The 22,062-nt window shown below is 53.4% G+C and overlaps 3 protein-coding genes across 6 annotated transcripts in view; all 3 read right to left on the bottom strand.

The window, feature by feature from the left end:
• Positions 1 to 3,079: 3,079 nt before the first annotated feature.
• Positions 3,080 to 4,480, bottom strand: HCRT (hypocretin neuropeptide precursor). The gene is made up of 2 exons (XM_010386272.2): positions 4,373 to 4,480; positions 3,080 to 3,548 (listed from the first exon to the last, which is right to left on the bottom strand). The coding sequence occupies exons 1-2, from the start codon at positions 4,391 to 4,393 to the stop codon at positions 3,174 to 3,176; spliced, it is 396 nt and encodes a 131-aa protein (XP_010384574.1). The 5' UTR covers positions 4,394 to 4,480; the 3' UTR covers positions 3,080 to 3,173.
• Positions 4,481 to 7,903: 3,423 nt separating this feature from the next.
• On the bottom strand, positions 7,904 to 14,204 carry GHDC (GH3 domain containing). 2 transcript variants are annotated; one of them, XM_010386263.2, is made up of 10 exons: positions 13,981 to 14,204; positions 12,872 to 12,955; positions 12,427 to 12,698; positions 12,016 to 12,137; positions 11,368 to 11,869; positions 9,833 to 10,025; positions 9,647 to 9,718; positions 9,439 to 9,572; positions 8,996 to 9,081; positions 7,904 to 8,732 (listed from the first exon to the last, which is right to left on the bottom strand). In XM_010386263.2, the coding sequence occupies exons 3-10, from the start codon at positions 12,683 to 12,685 to the stop codon at positions 8,514 to 8,516; spliced, it is 1,587 nt and encodes a 528-aa protein (XP_010384565.2). In that variant the 5' UTR covers positions 12,686 to 12,698; positions 12,872 to 12,955; positions 13,981 to 14,204; the 3' UTR covers positions 7,904 to 8,513. The 2 variants fall into 2 exon arrangements, with proteins under 2 accessions (XP_010384565.2, XP_030779757.1); XM_030923897.1 differs by lacking the exon at positions 13,981 to 14,204 and adding an exon at positions 13,177 to 13,209.
• Positions 14,205 to 19,244: 5,040 nt separating this feature from the next.
• The window catches only part of LOC104680321 (signal transducer and activator of transcription 5B), a 90,776-nt gene continuing 87,958 nt past the window's right edge, over positions 19,245 to 22,062 (bottom strand). For 2 of the 3 annotated variants that reach the window (XM_030924132.1, XM_030924135.1), the window contains one exon: positions 19,245 to 21,884. In XM_030924132.1, coding sequence (XP_030779992.1) covers positions 21,758 to 21,884 — 127 coding nt within the window. In that variant the 3' untranslated portion in view covers positions 19,245 to 21,757. The remainder of the gene's footprint in view (positions 21,885 to 22,062) is intronic. The other variant, XM_030924133.1, reaches the window with a different exon arrangement.

Here is a 22,062-nt window from a genome sequence, read left to right as displayed (position 1 = left end):
GTAGCTTTCAGCGCGGCCGGGCCGGAGGGGGCGCGCTGCTGGAGGGGCCGGGGCGCCCCATGCGCCCGCCTGCCTCCTCCCCTCCCTCTTACTGCCGCTGCCGCTGTGGCCGCCTCTGCTCCGAACCCCGTCGTAGCTCTCGGCTCCGCTCAGCGCCGCTTCGGTACCCCCCCGCCACCTCCCCACGGGCCAGGTTCTTCCCCTCGGGTTCGGCCCGCACCCGCCACGTGGCCCCACACGGGGAGGGGCCGCTAGCGACACCCGCACCCCTCTGGGCAGCCCTCCTCCCAGAGGGGAGCGGCCCACGCGTGTCTCTCGGGGAGAGAATTCGGGGCACGCCCACCGGGAGGGGAGGCCTGAAATGATGGGCGGGTCTTGCATAACAGACACGCCCTCTTCCAGGTGGCCACGCCCCCACACGTGGTTCCCTGGCTGCTCCCTGTGGCTCCACCTCGCGGGTTTTCCCGCGCGCCGTCCACGCTGGGCTGGTGTCTGGTTCACAGTGCCGCCTGCTGGAGTTGAGATATTTCGCAGCACCCCCAGGCCAGTAGCTCCAGTGTGAGATAGCAAGGGTTAAGAGGCTAGTTTGCTGGTAGAGAATGGATGATAAGAAGGCTTGAAACCCCAACTCTAGAAAGCAGCACTAACTCTTGCCTCCTTCCTCAGTTTTCCCAAGACACCCTGGCGAACTCTGCCTACTGAGCACACAGCATGGTGGAATGAAAAGAGCTTTGGAGTCCACCAGGTAGAGTCCCAGCTCTAGCCACTAATCGTTTGATAGCCTCTCCAAGCCCCAATTTCCTCATCTGTAAAATGGAGCTGATAATTCTTACCTGATGCAGTTACCGTGAGAATGTAATACCGTAATGCATGTCGTTGGCACAAAATCAGTGCCTTGGAGGGCAGTTGCCTCCCTGTTTTCCCTCTTCCTACTGTCTTAATCCTCCTCTCTGCTGCCCTTCAACTGGAAGAGAGGCTGGAGGCAAGTTTGGGAGAAACAACCTCTGAAAAAGATAGTTTTGAGGTGGGCAGAGTCATGGTTTGCAAATCTCCAAGGGTGCACAGGTGAACTTTGATCTCTGACTTCTCCAAGATGGAACCAGTACAGCAGCAAGAGGGACCAAAGTGAGACTAGACACAGGACTTTCTCACTACCTATGCAGAAAATTGAGGCAGCTGAGTTCTGTGGCTGAGGGTGGCTGCTTCCCACGACAAAACAGCTGAAGCCAGTGAACATGGGAACCCTAAAGGGCAAGGAGGGCAGGCTAAATTCTCCCACCCTCTGAGCTGGGTATTATCTGGGATGTTAGATTGCTAAGAAGGGCTGCATTTTTCTGTGTTCTACTTTTGTTGTTGTTATTGTTGTTCTTGCTGTTTTTGAGATGGAGTCTTGCTCTGTTGCCCAAGCTGGAGTGCAGTGGCGTGATCTCAGCTCACTGTAACCTCTGCCTCCTGGGTTCAAGCAATTCTTTTGCTTCAGCCTCCCTAGTAGCTGGGATCACAGGCATGCATTTCAATGCTCGGCTAATTTTTGTATTTTTAGTAGAGATGGGGTTTTGCCATGTTGGCCAGGCTGGTCTTGAACTCCTCACCTCAAGTGATCTGCCCACCTCAGCCTCCCAAAGTGCTGGGATTACAGGCATGAACCACCGAGCTCAGCCTGTGTCTCTACTTTTGGATGTTTTATTAGTTTCCTGGGAATGCCATAACAAAGTATCACAAAGTGGGTGGCTCAAACAACAGAAACCTATTGTCTCACAGTTCTGGATGCTAAAAGTCCAAGCAAGGTCAGGTGAAGGTAGCATTGGTTCCTTCTGAAGGCTGTGAGGGAGAATCTGTTGCATGCCTCTCCTCTATCTTCTGGGGGAAGTGGGGGCGGGTGCTGGCAATCTTTGGTGTTTCTTGGCTTGTAGGAGCCAATCTCTACTTTTATGTTCACATAGGTTCTCCCTGTGTGCGTTTCTGTGTTCAAATTCCCTTTTTTATAGGGACACCAGTCACAGTGGATTAGAGGTCCTACCCCACTCTAATATGACCTCATCTTAGCTAATTGCATCTGGAAGGACCTTATTTCCAAATACAGCCACATTCTGAAGTGCCATGGGTAAGGACTTCAATATATGGATTTTGCAAACACCAGTAACAGGTGTCTTTGACTGGAGTTGCAGTAAAATCTTGTCCTGCTCCTGCTTAAGAATGTCCTATGCCTCTGTTACCTACAAGATAAGGTGCAAAGCCTGATGATTTGTGAGAGCCTTTGGAGCTGGGCTGCACTGACTGTAACTGTGTCGGTTCCTGAGCCTCTCCACTCCCCACACCCTACACCCCATGATGCAACCATTCTGGATGACTCATTGTTGAAGTTCATATTCCCTGCCTTTTCAGCAGGATTGACTCCCACCCCTTCCTAGCTGGATTCTGCTCCTCTATGCAGCTTGCCTTCCTTTCCTTTCCTTTCCTTTCTGCTTTTCTTTTTCTTTTCTTTCTTTCTTTCTTTTTTTTTTTTTTTTTTTTTTTTTTTTTTTTTTTTTTTGGACAATGTCTCGTTCTGTTGCCCAGGCTGGAGCGCAGTGGCCCAATCATGGCTCAGACTCAACTCCTGGGCTCAAGCGATCCTCTCGCCCACCATACCCCGCTAATTAAAAAAACTTTTTGGAGAGATGTCTCACTCACTATGTTGCCTAGGCTCGTCTCGAATTCCTTGCTTCAAGCGATCCTCCTGCTTTGGCATCCCAAAATGCTGGTATTACAGGCGTGAGGGCTGCGACCGACCGTTGCAACCTTTCTCGCTCTCCTTCCCCTTCCGCGTCTCTGGGTGAAGTCCCCGCTACAGAATGCCTAGCAGAGCATCGTGGGAGTCCCGCATGCCCCGATCCAAGCATGCACCTGTGCAGTTATCTCTGTGTCCCAGGGCCTTGCACTGGGAGCTCCCCAACCAAGAGTGTTTTCCATTCAGCCACGTAAAAGCCAAGGCTGGTGCCCCAGAGCCGGGCTTCCAGGCCCTCCCGCCCTCCGCAAGATGCTCTGCCGCCCCATAAGGGCAGGACGCGACCGCACAGGAACAGAGACCAGTCACACTAACGGAGACTCGTCTTTATTGCGGTTTTTCTGGGGGCTGACGCTGGGTGGGCAGAGGGCAGAGGCCTGGGCCAGGACAGGGCCCGAAGAAAGACTCAGATCCCGGACTGTCCCCCGGGCGCGACGGATGTGGCGGCCGCAGCGGGACAGTGGCGCCCGAGGCAGGGGCGCGGCGCTGGCTCTGCGCCTGCGCGGCGGCCCATGGTCAGGATGCCCGCGGCGTGGTTGCCGCTGGCCTGCAGGAGGCGCTGCAGCCGACCCTGGAGGCCAGGGGGCCCGGACCGCCGCTTGCCCAGCGTGAGGATGCCGGCCGCGTGATTGCCCGCACCATGCAGCAGCTCGTAGAGGCGGCAAGAGCACGTCTTTTGACGACAGCAGTCGGGCAGGGGCTGTGCAGCCGCCCCGGGCGACAGCAGCGCGGGCGGCAGCAGCAGCAGCAGCAGCAGTAGCGTCACGGCGGCCCAGCAGACCTAGGGAAACGGAGACAGGGCGCTAGGAGTTTTCCCACGGCGCCCGCCACCAGCATCCCACGCCCAGGACCTACCCCGCTGGCTCCGCGCCCCCTCCGGGCCTGCACTTCTCTCTGGCTGTCACTTAGTTCTCCTAGATTTGCGCCCTTCCTGGTATCGGGCTACTTTACCTGCTCCTCCTTCAAGATCCAGCAGAGCATCTCTTCCAGGAGGCCTTTTGAGACCCCCTGGGCAGAGTGAATCCCCCTCTCCTCTGGAGACTTAGGCCACTGTGCCCCCACTAGGGCACTTACCACTCCACCTAAAAACAGGCGTGTCTGTCTGCAGAAGAAGTTGTAAACTTGGGAAAAACTGGGCCCTACTGAGTGCCCACCACCTCCTCTCCACAGCAGGGAAACACGTGGAAATCAGGAACTGGCAAGACTCCAGAATGCTGTCTCATCTGCCTGCCCCCTTTCTGGAGTAACTGAACTCCGTGGCTTTGAACCAGTTTCTTGTCCTTTCAGAGGGCACAGCACCCTTACCTGTAAAGTGGGTATACTAGAAATAATTCCTACTCTGCAGGGCTGCTGGGAGGATGAAAAGAGCTGATAATAAAAAGAGCAAACGGAGCACCTGACACATAGTAAGAGCTCAGCAAACACAGGCTCTTAGCAAAACAGCACCCAACCCAGTGTGAGCCAAGGCAGGTGCTCCTGCCTCAGAGCACACCCAGGAAAAGACCAAGAGTGGAGACACCTTTGGCCTTTCTTCCAGCCCTCTGAGCAAGCGCTAGTTTTGCTTTGCTGGGATGGTGAATCACCCCTCCGTCCCTGGGTCTTTACCTTTGTGGAAGGAAGGTTCATGGTGTCTGGCGCTCAAGGTGGAGTAGCTGGGAAAGGAGATGTCTGTGGTGGTTCAAAAAGCCAGGAACCTTGAGGCTGTCGATTGTGACCCTCTCCCAGGGGTCTGGGGTTTATAGTGCTCTGAGGTGGCAGGGAATTGACAGGCACTTGCGTCCACACCCAGGCCAGACAAAGGCAAGTCTAAGATTAGCCTCCTGCAGGGGGGCCGTCTCCAGGCTGGGCCCAAGGAATGGCCGCTGCGGCGTTCAGAGGCCAGGGTTGGATCACTGTGCCCCTGATCACCCCCTTGTCTGTCTGCCTGCTCCCTGGAGATGGGGCGGTCTCCAGGCACTAATGAGGCCACCTTGCACCCAGGAATCTGGGAGCACAAAAGAGGCGCTGGCCTGGGACAATATGGAGGGAGGCAGCTACTAATTAGGGGCAGGAGAGAGGCAGATGCGCAAGACCCCACATTATGTGTGTAGGGGGTGGAGCAGCCAGCAGCAGTCCTCTCCCTCCCCCTCTTCTTGTCACTGCCCCTGGGGACTGTTAGGCTCCAGGACCTTCTTCCTTCATGGAAAGGTTCCTTAGCTGCCCCCCTCCCCCTAGCTTTCTTCTCCCCTTCTGCCCCTTCCACTAGCATCTGATATGGAAAACCTTGAAAACCCAGCCTAGGCAGTAGGAGGTAAGAAGCTAAAACCAAGACTAATTTCTCTTTCTTTCTTCTCTCTCTCTCTCTCTCTCTCTCTGTGTGTGTGTGTGACTAAATTTTGGTCTTGTCGCTCAGGCTGGAGTGCAGTGATATGATCATCTTGGCTCACTGCAACCTCTGCCTTGGGTTCAAGTGATTCTCCTGCCTCAGCCTCCCGAATAGCTAGAATTACAGGTGCACACCACCACAACCAGCTAATTTTTGTATTTTTAATACGGATGGGGTTTCACCATGTTGGCCATGGTGGTCTCAAGTGATCCACCCACTTCGGTCTCCCAAAGTGTTGGGATTACAGGTGTGAGCCACCAGACCCATCCTCTTTTTTTTTTTTTTCTTCTTCCTTCCTTCCTTCCTTCCTTCCTTCCTTCCTTCCTTCCTTCCTTCCTTCCTTCCTTCCTTCCTTCTTTCCTTCCTTCCTTCCTTCCTGCATTTCTTTCTTTCTCTCTCTCCCTCTCTCCCTCTTTCTTTCTTTCTTTTTTTTTTTTTTTTTGAGACAGAGTTTCACTCTTGTTGCCCAGGCTGGAGTACAGTGGCGCAATCTCAACTCACTGCAACCTCCACCTCCAGGGTTCAAGCGATTCTCCTGCCTCAGCCTCCTGAGTTGCTGGGATTACAGGCATGCTGCCTGGCTAATTTTGTATTTTTAGTAGAGACGGGGTTTCTCCATGTTGGTCGGGCTGGTCTTGAACTCCCAACCTCAGGTGATCCGCCTGCCTCAGCCACCCAAAGTGCTGGGATTATAGGCGTGAGCCACCATGCCTGGCCTTCTCTCTTTCTTTATTTTCTTTCTTGACAAGGTTTGACTCTGTTGCCCAGGCTGGAGTGCAGTGGGACAACCGTCGCTCACTGCAGCACCGAATGCCAGGGCTCAAGCAGTGCTCTCACCACAGCCACAGAAGCAGCTGGGACCACAGATGCGTGCCACCATCCCTGGCTAATATTTAAATTTGTTTGTAGAGACTGGGTCTCTCAGGCTGGTCTCAAATCCCTGGCTCAAGCCATCCTCCCCCTTCGGCCTCCCAAAGTGCTGGGATGACAGCTGAGAGCTACTGTGCCTGACCAAACTCGGTTTCTACCAGAAGCTGATAGAAAGCTTCTACCTCCCCAGCTTTCTCCCTGGCTCAGGCTACCTGGAGGGGAGGGATGTAGTCCCACTCTACAGTCACCACGGAGTGAGCCACCATGCAGTGAAGAACACGTGTCATCTCCAGGTCCAAGCTTCTCTTATTTACAACCTCTTTTTTTTTTTTAAAGACAGAGTTTTACTCTTGTTGCCCAAGTTAGTGTGCAAAGGCACATTGGCTCACTGCAACCTCCACCTCCTGGGTTCAAGCGATTCTCCTGCCTCAGCCTCCCAAGTAGCTGGGATTACAGGTGCGCGTCACCATGTCCAGCTATTTTTTTGTATTTTTAGTACAAACAGGGTTTCACCATGTTGGCCAGGCTAGTCTCGAACTGCTGATCTCAGGTGATCTGAGTGCCTCGGCCTCCCAAAGTGCTGGGATTACAGGTGTGAGCCATGGTGCCTGGCCTACAACCTCTTTATTGAGCTCCTGCTGTGTGCTACACCAGGCACTGGGCATGGGGGCAACTGTGCACAGGACCTGGCCCAGTTTCCAAGGAGCTCATCATTCCAGGTGGGAGGCAGTTCAGGCATAATAATAGTTCGGTGAAGGAGAGGACTTCTGCCCATGTGAGCAAAGTTGAGCCAGTCACTCTGCCTGGGGTGGGCCTGGTAGGGGGTCCTCAAAGGCCTTGCATGAAAGCTAGTTTACATCGGGGCAGCAGGATGGAGGGCATTACATAGAAGGGACCACTTCAGCAAAATCCTGGAGTTGACAGTGCTTAACAACCCTTAGATGGGAGGTGAAGTGTGGTCCTTAGTCCAGGCCTTCTTTCCAGCAAGGGGAGAGAGGCAGCTGGACATGTAGGTGAGGGCCAAGGTCAAAGGGTCTAATAGGCCAAGCTGATTGGTCTTAATCCTGTGGGTGACGGGGGCTACCATGGGAGGATTTTTTTTTTTTTTTCGAGATGGTCTCGCTGTGTTGCCCAGGCTGGTCTTGAACTCCTGAGCATGAGCCATCCTTCCACCTCAGCCTCTTGAGTAGTTGGGACTACAGGCCCATGCCACTGTGCCCAGCTGCATGGGAAGATTTGAATAGGATGGAGTGACAGGCTGAGGTGGGGGCTGGGTGGGTATGCAGCAAGGCACTGGATGTGGGACATGGAATGGAGAAGTCATTCAGAGGCGCCTGGAACTGCTGCTGGATGTGGGACACGGAATGGAGAAGTCATTCAGAGGCGCCTGGAACTGCTGCTGGATGTGGGACACGGAATGGAGAAGTCATTCAGAGGCACCTGGAACTGCTGCTGCCTCTACTTAGGAGGAGCTGCAGGGTCTTGGTCTGCCCCTCCCACCAGCCTCCAAGATGGAAAACCTTAAAAACTCAGCCCAGGCAGTGGGAGGGAAGGAATCCAAAACCTAGCCCAGTTTCTTTTTTTCTTTCATTTTAGCCTCTACAACCTTGTGGAGGCTGCGTTTCCTCATTGGTATGGAACAGTGAACCCAGATGGTCACTGGGGTTGCTTCCTGGGACGACGCCTTATAATGTGAAAAATAGCTCTCCCTTCCCCACCGCAGAAGTGCTTTGTGGGTTCTGGCCTGGGATGTGCTAGGAGTCCCCAAAGCCTCCTGTGTGCACATGCAGCCTCGCCAGGCCCAGACCAGAATGTTGGGGGAAAGTCCTGGAGCTCAGTGAGGGAATGGCTGGGCCGGGGTCCACTCCCCCGTTTCCCCAAAGCAGACTCTGAGGCAAGAATCTGGGTGCAAGAGGTTTATTTGGGAGCCATCCCAGGAAGCCCAAGTGGGGAGTGGGGAAGAGAGGGAAGGGAGGAGCTCCTGCAGGAAGTACATGAATGAGTGGGTTACTGCTGTGGGCAACTGGGACTCCATCCTGCTGGGCATCCTCTGAGAGTTTATGTAGAATACACTTCAGAATTGTCCTGCTCAAGGACAATGAAGCTGAGGTCCTGCTCCTTATTGACTCAGGGTTGCTCCTGGAGACATTAACCCCCCGACACTTCCAGCTTGCCCAGTGCACTGACTGAGCACACAGCTGTGGCTGCCAGAGAATCCCCTTGGGCTGTGATACAGGACACCATCGGTGTGCATGGTAACTCTCTAGCAGTGTCCTCCATGCCTGGACACAGGGACACGGGCAGGCACTGCTGGTGTCTACTAACCCCAGAGGCCCATACCTTAGAACTGGTCAGCTAGGCCAAGGCCTCCCTAAGGCCCAGCGGCTCTCGTGGGCAAATGTCAGGTGACAGAGTCAGAGACCCTGGCCAAGGACTCCCCATCCAGAGGGGTCCCAGAGGGAGGAGCAAGGTGGCCTCTGTGGGGAGCTGGGTGGTGGGGCAGGCCTTGAGTCAGGACACCACCCTCTCTTGCAGGCACTGGGCCAGGTGCCTGTGCCGAAGGACCCGGGGCATCGCAGGGGGGAACAGGGAGGAGGGGCAGGCAGCGAGGGCTGCCCGGAGTGCTCGGAAGGCCCCCTGCCCCACCAGGTGGACTCTGGCAGGGCCCACGCTGCCCCAGAACCGCAGGGACTTGTAGCGGGGAGAGGCTTCCTGAAGGCAGTGGTCCAGCTGGGAACAGAACAGCCTGAGTGAGCTGGTGTGTGACCATGAGTGTGCACACGAGGTGTGCGTGGCTGTGTCCAGGCTACATGTGTTTAGAAGTTTTGCGTGGACAGGTGTGTGTCTGTGGGACTCAGCCCTCCCCTCCCAGAGCCCCAGGGAGCTTCTCCTCTGCCGCCGCTCTCCTCCCCATCAGCCCTGATCTCCATGGCACCCTGGGAGTGTGCAGAGTGAAGGGCTCTACAGTCAAACCCTGTCCTCGTCTCCTTTACCTTGTCTCGATTTTCCTCCGACAGATTCCTCAGCCCCCTCAGCGCCACAAACACCTCGTAGTGGGGAGCAGAGCCCGCAAAAGAATCTGTGAACAGACCCCATGTGCACACATACTTCCAGTGAATGGGCAACTGCCAAGTCTAGTGTCCTCTGCCCCATCTGTTCTTCCCCACTCTGAGGTTTTAGGGAAAAAAGAGTTTCCTGGTGGAGAGTGGGATAAATGGAGAGGAACTAGAGTTTGATCCTAAATAGGAGACAAATCAGGAAAGAAAATGGGTAGAGACTGCAGCAGGATGGATGAGAGTTAGATGCAGAGAAGGACTTTTGTAGGAGTGGTAAAGGAGGCTGAGTGTTACCTCTTTCCTAGCAGTCCCCTGGCAGAGGAGGTAGAAGTTGAAGGGTAGCCCAAGGATAGTAGGCAGGAACCAGTGGGGAAGCTCACCCAGAATGCTGCTCTCCACACAGCCGTGGTCCAGCAGCTTGGCCCCTGGCCACTGCCCCACTGCCCGGCCCAGGGCCTCAGAGAACAGGTCCTCGCCAATATCTTCACCTCGCACACTCAGGGTCTGGCCCAGCCTGAAGAGGAGGAAGGGAGAGGCAGTGGAGCCCAGGACACAAGGATGGCCCTTCAGCTCCCCGGGGTCACCTACCTGTAGATGAACCTGACGACTGGGCACTGATTGTAGACACCAACCACTCGCACCACATCACCCAGGCGGCACCTGATGGGGTGCAAGTGGGAGTAAGGTCGGGCCCAAGGGCTTCTGAGTTCATGCCCCGGGCCCCCAGCATGGTCCCATAGGGCCCCAGGTAGCAGGGACTGTGCAGCTGATCACCTGGTGAGGCTGGCGCGGTCCGTCAGCACCAGCTCATACTCCTTGCCCTGCTGGGCCTCGGCCAAAAGGAGGGTGGAGGCAGCTTCCTCCTGGGTGCCTTCCTTGACTGGGAGCAGCTCGATAAACGGGGCCCCGGGGGGCAGTAGGTAGAGTCCATAGGGCTGCTCTGGCTGTAGGTTTAGGCCCAGCACCCCTGTGGAAGCAAAGCAGCCTCCTCAGTGTCTGCTGGTGCCATTGCTTTCTGCCAGGCAGTAGCCCCTCCTGGACCCCAGGCCTGATCCTCTGAGCACCCAATCCTCCTGCTGCCCTTCTACCACATCCTTCCTGGCTCTCCTAGGCTCAGCGGGCTGCCTCTTAGGCCCTCACTGGAAAGAGGCAGAGTGCTGTGGTCCTGGAGGGGGCAGACCTGGGAGTGAAACCTGGTGTCACATGAATTTGTGCAAGACTCTTTTTTCCTCTCTCTCTTTTTTTTTTTTTTGAGACGGAGTCTTGCTCTGTCGCCCAGGCTGGAGTGCAGTGGCCAGATCTCAGCTCACTGCAAGCTCCGCCTCCCGGGTTCACGCCATTCTCCTGCCTCAGCCTCCTGAGTAGCTGGTACTACAGGCGCCCGCCACCTTGCCCAGCTAGTTTTTTGTATTTTTTAGTAGAGACGGGGTTTCACCGTGTTAGCCAGGATGGTCTCGATCTCCTGACCTCGTGATCCGCCCGTCTCGGCCTCCCAAAGTGCTGGGATTACAGGCTTGAGCCACCGCGCCCGGCCTCTCTTTTTTTTTTGAGACAGAGTCTCGTTCTGTCACCCAGGCTGGAGTGCAGTGGTGCGATCTCAGCTCAGTGATTCAGTGATTCCTGGGTTCAAGTGTTCTCCTGCCTGAGCCTCCTGAGTAGCTGGGATTACAGGCGCCGGCCATCACACCTGGCTAATTTTTGTATTTTTAGTAGAGACAGGGTTTCACCACATTGGCCAGGCTGGTCTCGAACTCCTAACTTCAGATGATCCACACGCCTCAGCCTCCCAAAGTGCTGGAATTACATGTGTGAGCCACTGCCCCGGCCTTTTTTTTTTTTTTTTGGAGACAGGGTCTTGCTCTGTCACGCAGGCTGGAGTGCAATGGCGCGATCTCAGCTCACTCACTACGACTTCTGCCTCCCAGGTTCAGGCAATTCTCCCGCCTCAGCCTCCCAGGTAGCTGGGATTATTGGCATGCACCACCATGCCCCGCTAGTTTTTGTATTTTTAGTAGAGATGGGGTTTCACAATGTTGGCCACGCTGGTCTGGAACTCCTGACCTCAAGTGATCCATCTGCCTTGGCCTCCCAAAGTGCCAGATTACAGGCATGAGCCACTGCGCCCAGCTACAAGACTCTTAACCTAGGTAAGCCTGAATTTCTTCACTTGTGAAAGGAGGCTGCTGTCCCTAGCATGCAGCTTGTTGGGGAGGATTAAATGAGATGATTATGTAGGGCCCAATGCATGGCTGTTAGCCATGTGACCTCTGACCCTTGCCCCCACCTCACTGCCCTTGAGTTCCACTGACCTCCTGAGGCAGCATAAGCAGGAGAGAAGAAAGCTAGTCCTTGGCACCACAAGGTCCCGAGGGCAGCCACAGCCTCGGCCTGGCCTCCTGCATCCAGAGTCACCACCACCTGCAGCTTTGGCCAGAGCCGAAGGGCCATTCCCCGGGGCCCCTGCTCTAGGGCCTCCCGCAGCTCAGCTGCCCGTTCAGGAAGAGGTGCTCCAGGGTTCCCAGCAGCTATTGCCCCAGCCAGCTCTTCACCGTCAGCCTCCAGACCCAAGAAAACATCCAGGAGTTCGACCGCCGTCCCAGCCTCCAGTGCCCTCAGCCCTGGGGACCTCAGTGCGTCCAGCAGCAGGGCCTTAGGGTCCTTGGTTCCATGGGTGCCCACCCGGCCCAGGGTATTCCCAGGCCAAGGCAGGGGTTGGGGCCAAGGGGATGTAAGGGTCACGCGGGCAGTGCCTCCCTGAGCCAGCACTTCTGGGTAGGCCTTGTTTAGGGCTACCAGACCCAGCACGGTGGCCTGGAGGAGGAAAGAGAGTGTGTTGGTCTGGCGTCAGAACCAGACCCAGAGCCCCCATTTGAGGGTTCTTTGCCCACCGTGATGGGAGGGTTTGGTTGCAAGTCAGAGGTCTCTGGTGGGACTGGGCTCTGGCCATCCTAGATTACCTGCAGAGAGGCCTCCCCCAGGTCCTGGTTAGAGGTCGGGGGCAGTGGCTGCTCTCCACTTTCTTCCTCCTGGGTCTGGCTGGCCTTGGTCAGAGGGAGATGATTCCGGAAGGTGCTTACGTCTATAGCCCCAATGACAACAGAAACGCCTCAGGAAGCCAGTTTCCCAAGACTTTCAGGCAAGACTGGTGAGACCCTTGAGGGAGGAACTGAGAATAGTCCTGGGGTAGAGGGGCTGTAAGGACCCAGCATGGGAAATTCATCCTGGACAAGAGAGCCAGTCCTGGGTCTCTGTGTCAGGCCACTCGGTTGGCAGTGGAGGAGGTATGGGGGCCTTCAGGCTCTGGAATCTGATGGTCCTGTGGGATTTCTTTCTCTTTGGGTCACCTCCCCAGACCCTGGGAAACACACCTGTGAAGGAACAGTGGGGTCGCTGGGCTCCCTGTAGACACCACCTCAGGGCCTGCTGCTGGCTCTGGTGCACGCGGAGTGTGCTCTGCTCCAGCCTCCATCGCTGCCAGGTGGCTGCCCAGACCAGGGCCCCCCATGCCACTCGGTGCTGGAGGCCAGCAAGCCAGGACAGCCTGGCATGCTGGGACCGCTGCTGCATGAGCAAGGCCAATGTTGGCAGCAGCAGCAGTAGCAGCAGCAGGAATGGCCACAGCAGCATCTCTAAGCAGCTCCTGGGAGGAGGAAGGAACCCAGATATGGGGGCATGCAGCAATTACGCATTTCTCCCCCCACACTCTACTGCATACAGGAAAACCAAGGAAAAATGAAGTTTTGGAAGAAGGCCAGACCCTGTGGGACAGGTGATGTGGAGGAGAGACTATCAAAGCTTTGGAGTCCCACTGACCTGAGTTCAGATCCTGCCTCTGCCGCTTGTTAGCTGTAGGACCCTGAGCAACTTAGCGGGCTGCACTGAGCTCCATTTCCTGATCTGCAAAATGGGAATAAGAATAAGAATGCCTGTTTCAGAAGGTAGGGATGGGCCGGGCGAGGTGGCTCACACCTGTAATCCCAGCACTTTGGGAGGCTGAGGCAGGAGAATCACTTGAGCCCAGGAGTTCGCAACCAGCCTGAGCAACATAGGGCGACTCCATCTCTACAAAAAACTGACAAACTAGCCCAGCATGGTGGCACACCCATAGTTGCAGCTACCTGGGAGGCTGAGATGGGAGGATCCCTTGAGCCCAGGAGGTCAGGGCTGCAGTGAGCTGAGATCATGCCACTGCACTCCAGCTTGGGCAACAGAGTGAGACCTTGTCTAAAAACCAAACAAAAAATAAAAAAAAAAGAAAGAAAGAAAGAAAAAAAGAAAAAGAAAAACAAGAAGGCACAGGAAGGGAAGGCACAGGAAGGGAAGGCACAGGAAGGGAAGGCACAGGAAGGGAAGGAGGAAGGGAAGGCACAGGAAGGGAAGGCACAGGAAGGGTACAGGAAGGGAAGGCACAGGAAGGGAAGGCACAGGAAGGGAAGGCACAGGAAGGGAAGGCACAGGAAGGGCACAGGAAGGGAAGGCACAGGAAGGGAAGGCACAGGAAGGGAAGGCACAGGAAGGGTACAGGAAGGGAAGGCACAGGAAGGGAAGGCACAGGAAGGGAAGGCACAGGAAGGGTACAGGAAGGGAAGGCACAGGAAGGGAAGGCACAGGAAGGGAAGGCACAGGAAGGGAAGGCACAGGAAGGGTACAGGAAGGGAAGGCACAGGAAGGGAAGGCACAGGAAGGGAAGGCACAGGAAGGGTACAGGAAGGGAAGGCACAGGAAGGGAAGGCACAGGAAGGGAAGGCACAGGAAGGGAAGGCACAGGAAGGGTTTGACACAGGGTTGATCCGGCACACAGCAGCTGCGTAATGACATCTCTTGCCCACTCCCGAGCGGCTTTGCTTTCTCTCAGGATCCACCCTGTCCCAGCTCCTTGTCCCTCCTGAGCCCCGGGCTGTGGGGTCCATGCCCACATGCACCTGTCACAGCCCACTTCTGCCTACTCCCGGCACGTGATGGAGACCCCTGGGTGACTCTGGGTCTCAGCACACATCCGGCCAGAAAGAAGGAGCGATGGCTTTAAAGGGCTGGGTCCCAACTGGGAAATCCGGCCGCCAGGCCTGAAGGAGGAGCTGGAGGAGGGGGTGCTCTTAAAGGGGCAGGTTGCCTACGGGACTGCCTGTCGGGTGCTAGCCCAGGTCGGCAGTTGGGGGAGTTAGGGCCAGACTAGCATGGTCCTCAAACTCGTGCAGGCGAAGGAACAGAAAGGTGTGTGTGGGAAAGAGCGACATTAAGTCACTTGAGCTGGGAGAGAGGCAAACTTTACCTTCAAGCAGGCTCAAGCTTGAGAACTCTTAAAACCCCAATGCGGCTGGGCACGGTGGCTCATGCCTGTAATCCCAGCACTTTGGGAGGCCGAGACGGGTGGATCATCTGAGGTCAGGAGTTTGACATCAGCCTGACCAACATGGTGAAACCCCATCTCTACTAAAAATACAAAATTAGCCAGAAGTGGTGGCACATGCCTGTAATCCCAGCTACTTGGGAGGCTGAGGCAGGAGAATCGCTTGAACCGGGAGGCAGAGGTGCCACCACGCCCGGCTAATTTTTGTATTTTTAGTAGAGACGGGGTTTCACCATGTTGGCCAGGCTGGTCTCAAACTCTTGACCTCATGTGATCCACCCTCCTTGGCCTCCCAAAGTGCTGGGATTACAGGTGTGAGCCACCATGCCCAGCCAGTCACATACAGTTTATCTTAACTTTATGTGGTTATTGGGTGACCATCTGCGTTAGCTTACTGGCTTTATCCCAAGGAAAATTACAAACTTTTTTTTTTTTTTTTTTTTTTTTTTGCAGAGTTTTGCTCGTTGCCCAGGCTGGAGTGCAATGGCACGATCTCAGCTCACTGCAACCTCCACCTCCCAGATTCAAGCAATTCTCCTGCTTCAGCCTCCTGAATAGCTGGGATTACAGGTGTGCATCACCACACCCAGCTAATTTTTTGTATTTTTAGTAGAGACGGGGTTTCACCATGTTGGCCAGGCTGGTCTCAAACTCCTGACTTCAAGTGATCCACCTGCCTCGGCCTCCCAAAGTGCTGGGATTACAGGCGTGAGCCACCGCACCCAGCCAGTCACATACAGTTTATCTTAACTTTACCTGGTTATTGGGTGACCCTCTGCGTTAGCCTTATTGCCTTTTCCCCAAGCAAAATGACAAACTTCTCTTTTTTTTTTGAGATGGAGTCTCGCTCTGTCGCCGAGGCTGGAGTGCAGTGGTGCAAACTTGGTCAGCTCACTGCAAGCTCCGCCTCTTGGGTTTACGCCATTCTCCTGCCTCAGCCTCCCGAGTAGCTGGGACTACAGGTGCCCACCACCACGCCCGGCTAATTTTTTTGTATTTTTAGTAGAGACGGGGCTTCACCGTGTTAGCCAGGATGGTCTCCATCTCCTGATCTCGTGATCCACCCGCCTTGGCCTCCCAAAGTGCCGGGACTACAGGTGTGAGCCACAGCGCCCGGCCTGTTTTTTGTTTTTGAGACAGGGTCTTGCTCTGTTGCCCAGGCTGGAGTGCAGTGGTGTGATCATAGCTCACTGCAACCTCAACCTCCTGGGCTCAAGCCATCCTCCTGTCTCAGCCTCCTGAGGGGCTGGAACTACAGGCACGCACCACTACACTCAGCTAATTTTATTTTTTGTTGAGACAGGACCTCCCTATGTTACCCAGGCTAGTGTGTTCTTGACCTAGGCTCTCAAAACTCTAAAACCACTCCCTTCCTCCCCCCACTTGCCCCTGGATAACTTTGAGAAGAGAGCTACTACTTGCTGAATACCTCTCTTCTCTTCACAGCTGAGCTTCTTTCAACAGGTGTGTTCTCACTCTCTGGCTCACTCACCTCACTTTTACGTTTCTTCTTGCTGAGATCTTGCATTTGCTTTTATTATTTATTTAGAGACAGGGTCTCCCTCTGTTGTCCAGGCTGGAGTTCAGTTACCTGGTCACAGCTCATTGCAACCTTGAACTCCTGGGATCAAGTGATCCTCCCACCCTAGCCCCTGAGTGGCTAGGACTACAGGCATGTGTCACCACACCCAGCTAATTAAAAAAATTTTTTTTGTAGAGACAGGGGGTCTCACTATGTTGCCCAGACTGGTCTGGAACTCCTGGTCTCAGCAGCCCTCCTACCTTAGCCTTCCAAAGTGCTGGAATTACAGATGTGAGGCACTAGGCCTGGCCCAGTCACAGCTTTATTAGATATAACTCACATACCATACAAATCACCCAGTTAGTGTACAATTCAAGATCTAATACATCCAGAGATATGTGCAACCAACACCACAGACAATTTTATAACATTTTCATTACCTCAAAAATAAACCCTGCGGAGTCTCTCTGAGCCTACTCTGCCTCAGGAGACTGCCCAATTTGTTAAATAAAATAAAATAAAATACCCCAAACATGGGCTGGGGGTGGTGGCACACACCTATAATCCCAGAAATTTGGGAGGCCAAAGCAGGTGAATCACCTGAGGTCAGGAGTTCAAGACCAGCCTGGCCAACATGGCAAAACTCTGTCTCTACTAAAAATACAAAAATTAGTTGGGCGTGGTAGTGGGCACCTATAATCCCAGCTGCTTGGGAAGCTGAGGCAGGAGAATCGCTTGAAACTGGGAGGCGGAGATTGTAGTGAGCCGAGATGGCACCACTGCACTCCAGCCTGGGAGACAGAGTGAGACTCTGTCTCAAGAAAAACAAACAAACCAACAAAACCCCCAACAAACCCCAAACCCTGTATCCTTTCACTGTTACCTCCAAACTCCTTTCCCAGCCTCTGGCAACCTCAAATTTACTTTCTGTCTCCATAGATTTGCCTATCCTAGACATTTCCTATAAATGGCATCATATAATATGTGGTCTTTTGTACTTGGCTTCTTTTCTTTTACCTCGCTCTGTCACCCAGGCTGGAGTGCAGTAGCATGACCACAGCTACAGTGATCCTCCCACCTCAGCCTCCTGAGTAGGTGAGATTACAGGGGTGCACCACCACATCCAGCTACTTTTTCTATCTTTTTGTAGAGATGGGGTTTCACCGTGTTGTCCAGGCTGGTCTTCAACTGCTGCACTCCAGTGATCCCTCACCTCAGCCTCCCAAAGTGCTGAAATCCCAGGCGTGAGCCACCGTGCCCGGCCTGGTTCCTTTCATCTAGCATGTTGTTGTCAAGGTTCATCCATGTAGTCCTGTGTGTCAGCACTTCACTCCTTTTTATGGCTGTACATTCCATTGTACCATAATACATTTTGTTTCTTCATCAGTTGATGGGCATTTGGGTTGTTTGTTTCTGCCCTTTGGCTATTACGCATGATGCTGTTATGAACATTTATCAGAGTGTTTCTGTAAATATATGTTCTCATTGTTCTTATGTAGATACATACAAGTGGAACGGCTGGGTCTTTTTTTTTGAGACAAGAGTCTTGCTCTGTCGCCCAGGCTGGAGTGCAATGGCGCGATCTTGGCTCACTGCAATCTCTGCCTCCCGGGTTCAAGCAATTCTCCTGCCTCAGCCTCCCGAGTAGCTGGGATTACAGGTGCCCGCCACCACAGCTGGCTATTTTTTTTTGTATTTTTAGTAGAGATGGGGTTTCACCATGTTGGCCAGGCTGGTCTGGAACTCATGACCTCAGGTGATCCACCTGCCTCTGCCTCCCGAAATGCTGGGATTACAGGCGTGAGCCACCGTGCCTGGCTCTATTTGTTCCTTTTTTTTTTTTTTCCTTTGAGATGGAGTCTCGCTCTGTCGCCCAGGCTGGAGTGCAGTAGCTGGATCTTGGCTCACTGCAAGCTCCATGTCCTGGGTTTATGCCATTCTCCTGCCTCAGTCTCCCGAGTAGCTGGGACTACAGGTGCCCACCACCTCGCCCGGCTGGTTTTTTGTATTTTTTTTTTTTTTTTTTTGAGACGGAGTCTCGCTCTATCACCCAGGCTGGATTGCAGTGGCCGGATCTCAGCTCACTTCAAGCTCCGCCTCCTGGGTTCACGCCATTCTCCTGCCTCAGCCTCCCAATTAGCTGGGACCACAGGCGCCCACCACCTCACCCGGCTAGTTTTTTGTATTTTTTAGTAGAGACGGGGTTTCATTGGGTTAGTCAGGGTGGTCTCGATCTCCTGACCTCGTGATCCGCCCGTCTCGGCCTCCCAAAGTGCTGGGATTACAGGCTTGAGCCACCGCGCCCGGCCTCTATTTGTTCCTTAAGAGTCAGCTCCAGGCTGGGCATGGTGGCTCACGCCTGTAATCCCAGCATTTTGGGAGGCCAAAGTGGGTGGATTACCTGAGGTCGTGAGTTTGAGACCAGCCTGGTTAACATGGTGAAACCCCATCTCTGCTGAAAACACAAAAATTAGCCAGGAGTGGTGGCGCCTGTAATCCCAGCTACTCAATTAAAACAAAACAAAACAAAACAAAAAAACTTCAAGTTGCGCAGTGTCCTTCCTGCATGTTCTTTTGCATAATGACTTTGGGATGCCTTGATTGCAGCGGGAACTGATATCCTAGCATAATCAGTTGCGGTAGCTGCCTTTCTCCAACTGTGAGCCTCTGCGGGGAAGGAACCATTTCTCATCCCACACACAATGCTGAACTCAGGGTCAGATACTCTAAATGTGCTGAATCTCAAGGACAAGTTTTTGGCTGGGAGCGGTGGCTCACGTCTGTAATCCAGCACTTTGGGAGGCCGAGGCGGGTAGATCACAAGGTCAGGAGATCGAGACCATCCTGGTTAACACGGTGAAACTTCGTCTCTACTAAAAAATACAAAAAAATTAGCCGGGCGTGGTGGTGGGCGCTTGTAGTCCCAGCTACTCGGGAGGCTGAGGCAGGAGAATGGTGTGAAGCCAGGAGGCGGAGCTTGCAGTGAGCCAAGATCACACCACTGCACTCCAGCCTGTGTGGCAGAGCAAGACGCCATCTCAAAAAAGAGAGAAAAGAAAAAAGGACAAGCTTTCTGGAGTCAGGAGGCAAGAAGATGAGACCATCATTCTAATTTTCAAAACATCACATGAGCAGGAAGGTATGAAAGGCCCCATCTGCCATCAGAGCTAATGACGTGCCCTCTGAGGCTGCCAACTCCCAACCACCCAACCATTTCCCTTTTTCAGGGTCACGCTGATGATTTGAAACTTATCCCTGTGTTCAAGCTGCCCTCCCTTGGCACGTGACAGAAAAAAGTAAAAACAGGACTCAATACCATCCCTTCAGAGGAAGCCTTTATTGTAACATAAAATACACAACTTTGTGACTGCCCCAAATTGTACACAATACTTTTTTTTGCTGGCTAAATAACTAATCTGCCTTGACACTAAAATATGTATCTGAAATAATTTCACAAAGTTTTAAAAAGAAAAATTATAAAAAGTATACTTTCATTTTAAGTTATATTCATTTTGGTCTCTCCCTACCCCCTAGAAAAACCCTGCACATCCCACACACGGAGCTGAAACCTTTGAGGACTTGTGTGTCTGGGAGTGGGTGAGGCTGATGGGGTCAAGACACACCACTACCTTTTCTTGTGATTTGCAGGAACAGGGAGGAGAGAGAAGATAGAACGCAGAGCGAGCACACCTTTCATCAAAAATCTCTACTCTCTAGGCACAGCCTCAGTAACACTGAGGACAGCTCACAACTGGACAAGCAGGGGAACCCCACGCTCAGGGAAGCCACACTCATCAGCTCTCTTCCTCCCCAATCCAGTGCCAACTGCAAAGTGAGCTCGAAGCGGCCCGGGATGGCCTGGCTGCTCTGTCCTCAGCAGGCCCTGGGGTGGGTCCACTCCCAACCTGAAAGTGTATCAAGTCTGACCCCCCACCAGGGTTGCTGGAACAGAGAGCGAGGTCTCAGAGGCAGGTGTCGGTGAAGCATCTCTGGGTGACGGGCAGGGAGGGGCTCTTTGAGCCTAGGTCCCTGAATAGGCAGGCTCTCCTTCTCACCCTTTCCCAATGCGTCCATCCTCATGGTTGGAATTTTCATCAAATCTTGAGGGGTAGGGAGGGACTGAGTGGGATGTGGGCAGCCTGCTCCTCAAAGGCAGAGAGACTCTACTGCCTGGCATAGAAAAATAAATCAGTGTATGAAACCAAGCCAAGGCAAATGGCAGCTTTAAAAAAGTCATCTTCCAATAAATAATTTACTATAGAGGAATATTTTTCTTTAACAGCAAAACACTGATAAATTCAGAAGTTATTTTTGTAAAAAAAATATGTTTATTTACTCTCATGTATAAAAATAAGGTTTTTGGGGCCATCCTCTCCTGGGGGTGCTCATGCCCTTCTTTTGGAGAGGGGGCCGAGGGGTGACCTTTTAGGCCTTACCCGTAAGCTATTTTAATATACCTGCTCACCCCCTCTTCCCCCACTGCCTGCTATAGCCCATTCCTTCCTTCTGGTGTAACGCTACAGAAGAAGTCGTAGAACAAAATTATACCGAGGGTTTTGTTTTGTTTTGTTTTGATACTTTCATCAAACTCCCCAGCAAACCTGCTGACTGCATTTCCTCACATTACCAACACCCGCCAGGACCCCACGGCAGGGTGACCCACTGAGCAAGCTGGCCTAGGTTCAGCCCACACTGCTGCCACCTACTCTTCAAGACATCAGGTGTGAACAGAGAATGGGAATGAGGTGACTTGGGTTCGAATGACCCAGGGCCCAATGCACAAGAGAGAATTTTGATGTGAAATTAGGGTGGGAAGGGGAAAACAAAAAAGATCCAACTTAGAAACAGAAACATGATTCAACATTTGCAAAAAGCATTATTAATAAGCCTGAAGAACACCTTCGACTGTGCATCCACTGGCTCAGAGAAAGACTGGGCAGCCAGAACAGCACCTTCCTGGGTAACCAGGCAACAGTCTCAGCGCCCAGAAGTCAGGGCTGTGCGCTCCACTCTGGCCAGAACACAAAGGACGTTGGCACTGTAAGCTCTCAGTTACATGGCCCTCTTTTCTCTCCTCTATTTCTCCAAACATGTGTGCACACCCAGAGGAAATGAGTGGCAATTCCAGGGTGCGGGCAGGCAGGAGGGGAGAAAGGGACAAAGAGAATGTTAAGATGAGCTAAGTGTTATGTGAAAAGTCACCGCCCATCCGAAAGCCTGTGACTTCCCTTGCCCTAACAATCTTTGCAGGTTGCCCCTTTTCCCATTCCTACCCAAGAACAGGGGGGTGGGTGAGAGGGAGGGCTCTCTTTGTCAAAAAGCAGTTATCTACATTTCAGAAGAAAAGCAGAGACAATCACGGTTATATATCAATTGCTTGGCAGACAGAGTGACGAAGACTCACTGGAGCACACATGCTTTCTCCTCCCTTTGTCCGTCTCTTACTCAAACAACCACATGTCAAAGTCCAGCCACTCTTAAGACACATGGCCAACTTCCAGGCTTCACGAAACTCACTGCCTTTTTGCACAAAGTAAAAACCACCACAGCCTCTGTCTGTGGCCTCTTTGCTACAACTAAACTCTTGGACAGTGAGAGGGAGAAACACCATAACGTGCAAACACACACACACACACACACGCACACAAACACATACTCGCACTCCCTTTGCTGGTGCCACCATGCACAGAAACACTAAGGTCACAACTAGTATTAACACTTCACATTATGAGTATTGTTTCCAAAGAGAAGCGATTCATGGAATTAAAACATCCACAAGAGTGATTCCCCCGGTGAGGATGAAGAAGCTGAAGACGGAGAGGTCGCGGGGTCACGACTGTGCGTGTGGGATCCACTGACTGTCCATTGGCCGGCCCAGGAGCTCCTCCACACGCCGCGCCACGTCCATTGTGTCCTCCAGATCAAAGTCCCCATCGGTGTCAAGGACTGAATCAGGGCTTGGGAGGGAAAGAGGGATGAAGGGAGGGGGAAAGGCTGTCAGAGAGCACCCCAAGCCCCACAGGCCACCGGGAGAGCAGTCTGAGCCAGCCTATGCCCTCAGCCTGGTGCTTCATGGGAAAAGAATGACCATTCGAACAGCTGGCTACACAGCAACTCGGACTGAAATGCCCTCCC

The sequence above is a fragment of the Rhinopithecus roxellana genome, chromosome 19, assembly GCF_007565055.1.
Source record: "Rhinopithecus roxellana isolate Shanxi Qingling chromosome 19, ASM756505v1, whole genome shotgun sequence".
NCBI lineage: Eukaryota > Metazoa > Chordata > Mammalia > Primates > Cercopithecidae > Rhinopithecus > Rhinopithecus roxellana.
Note: the sequence above shows the minus strand (reverse complement) of the source record. Positions and strands in the feature narration are given on the sequence as shown.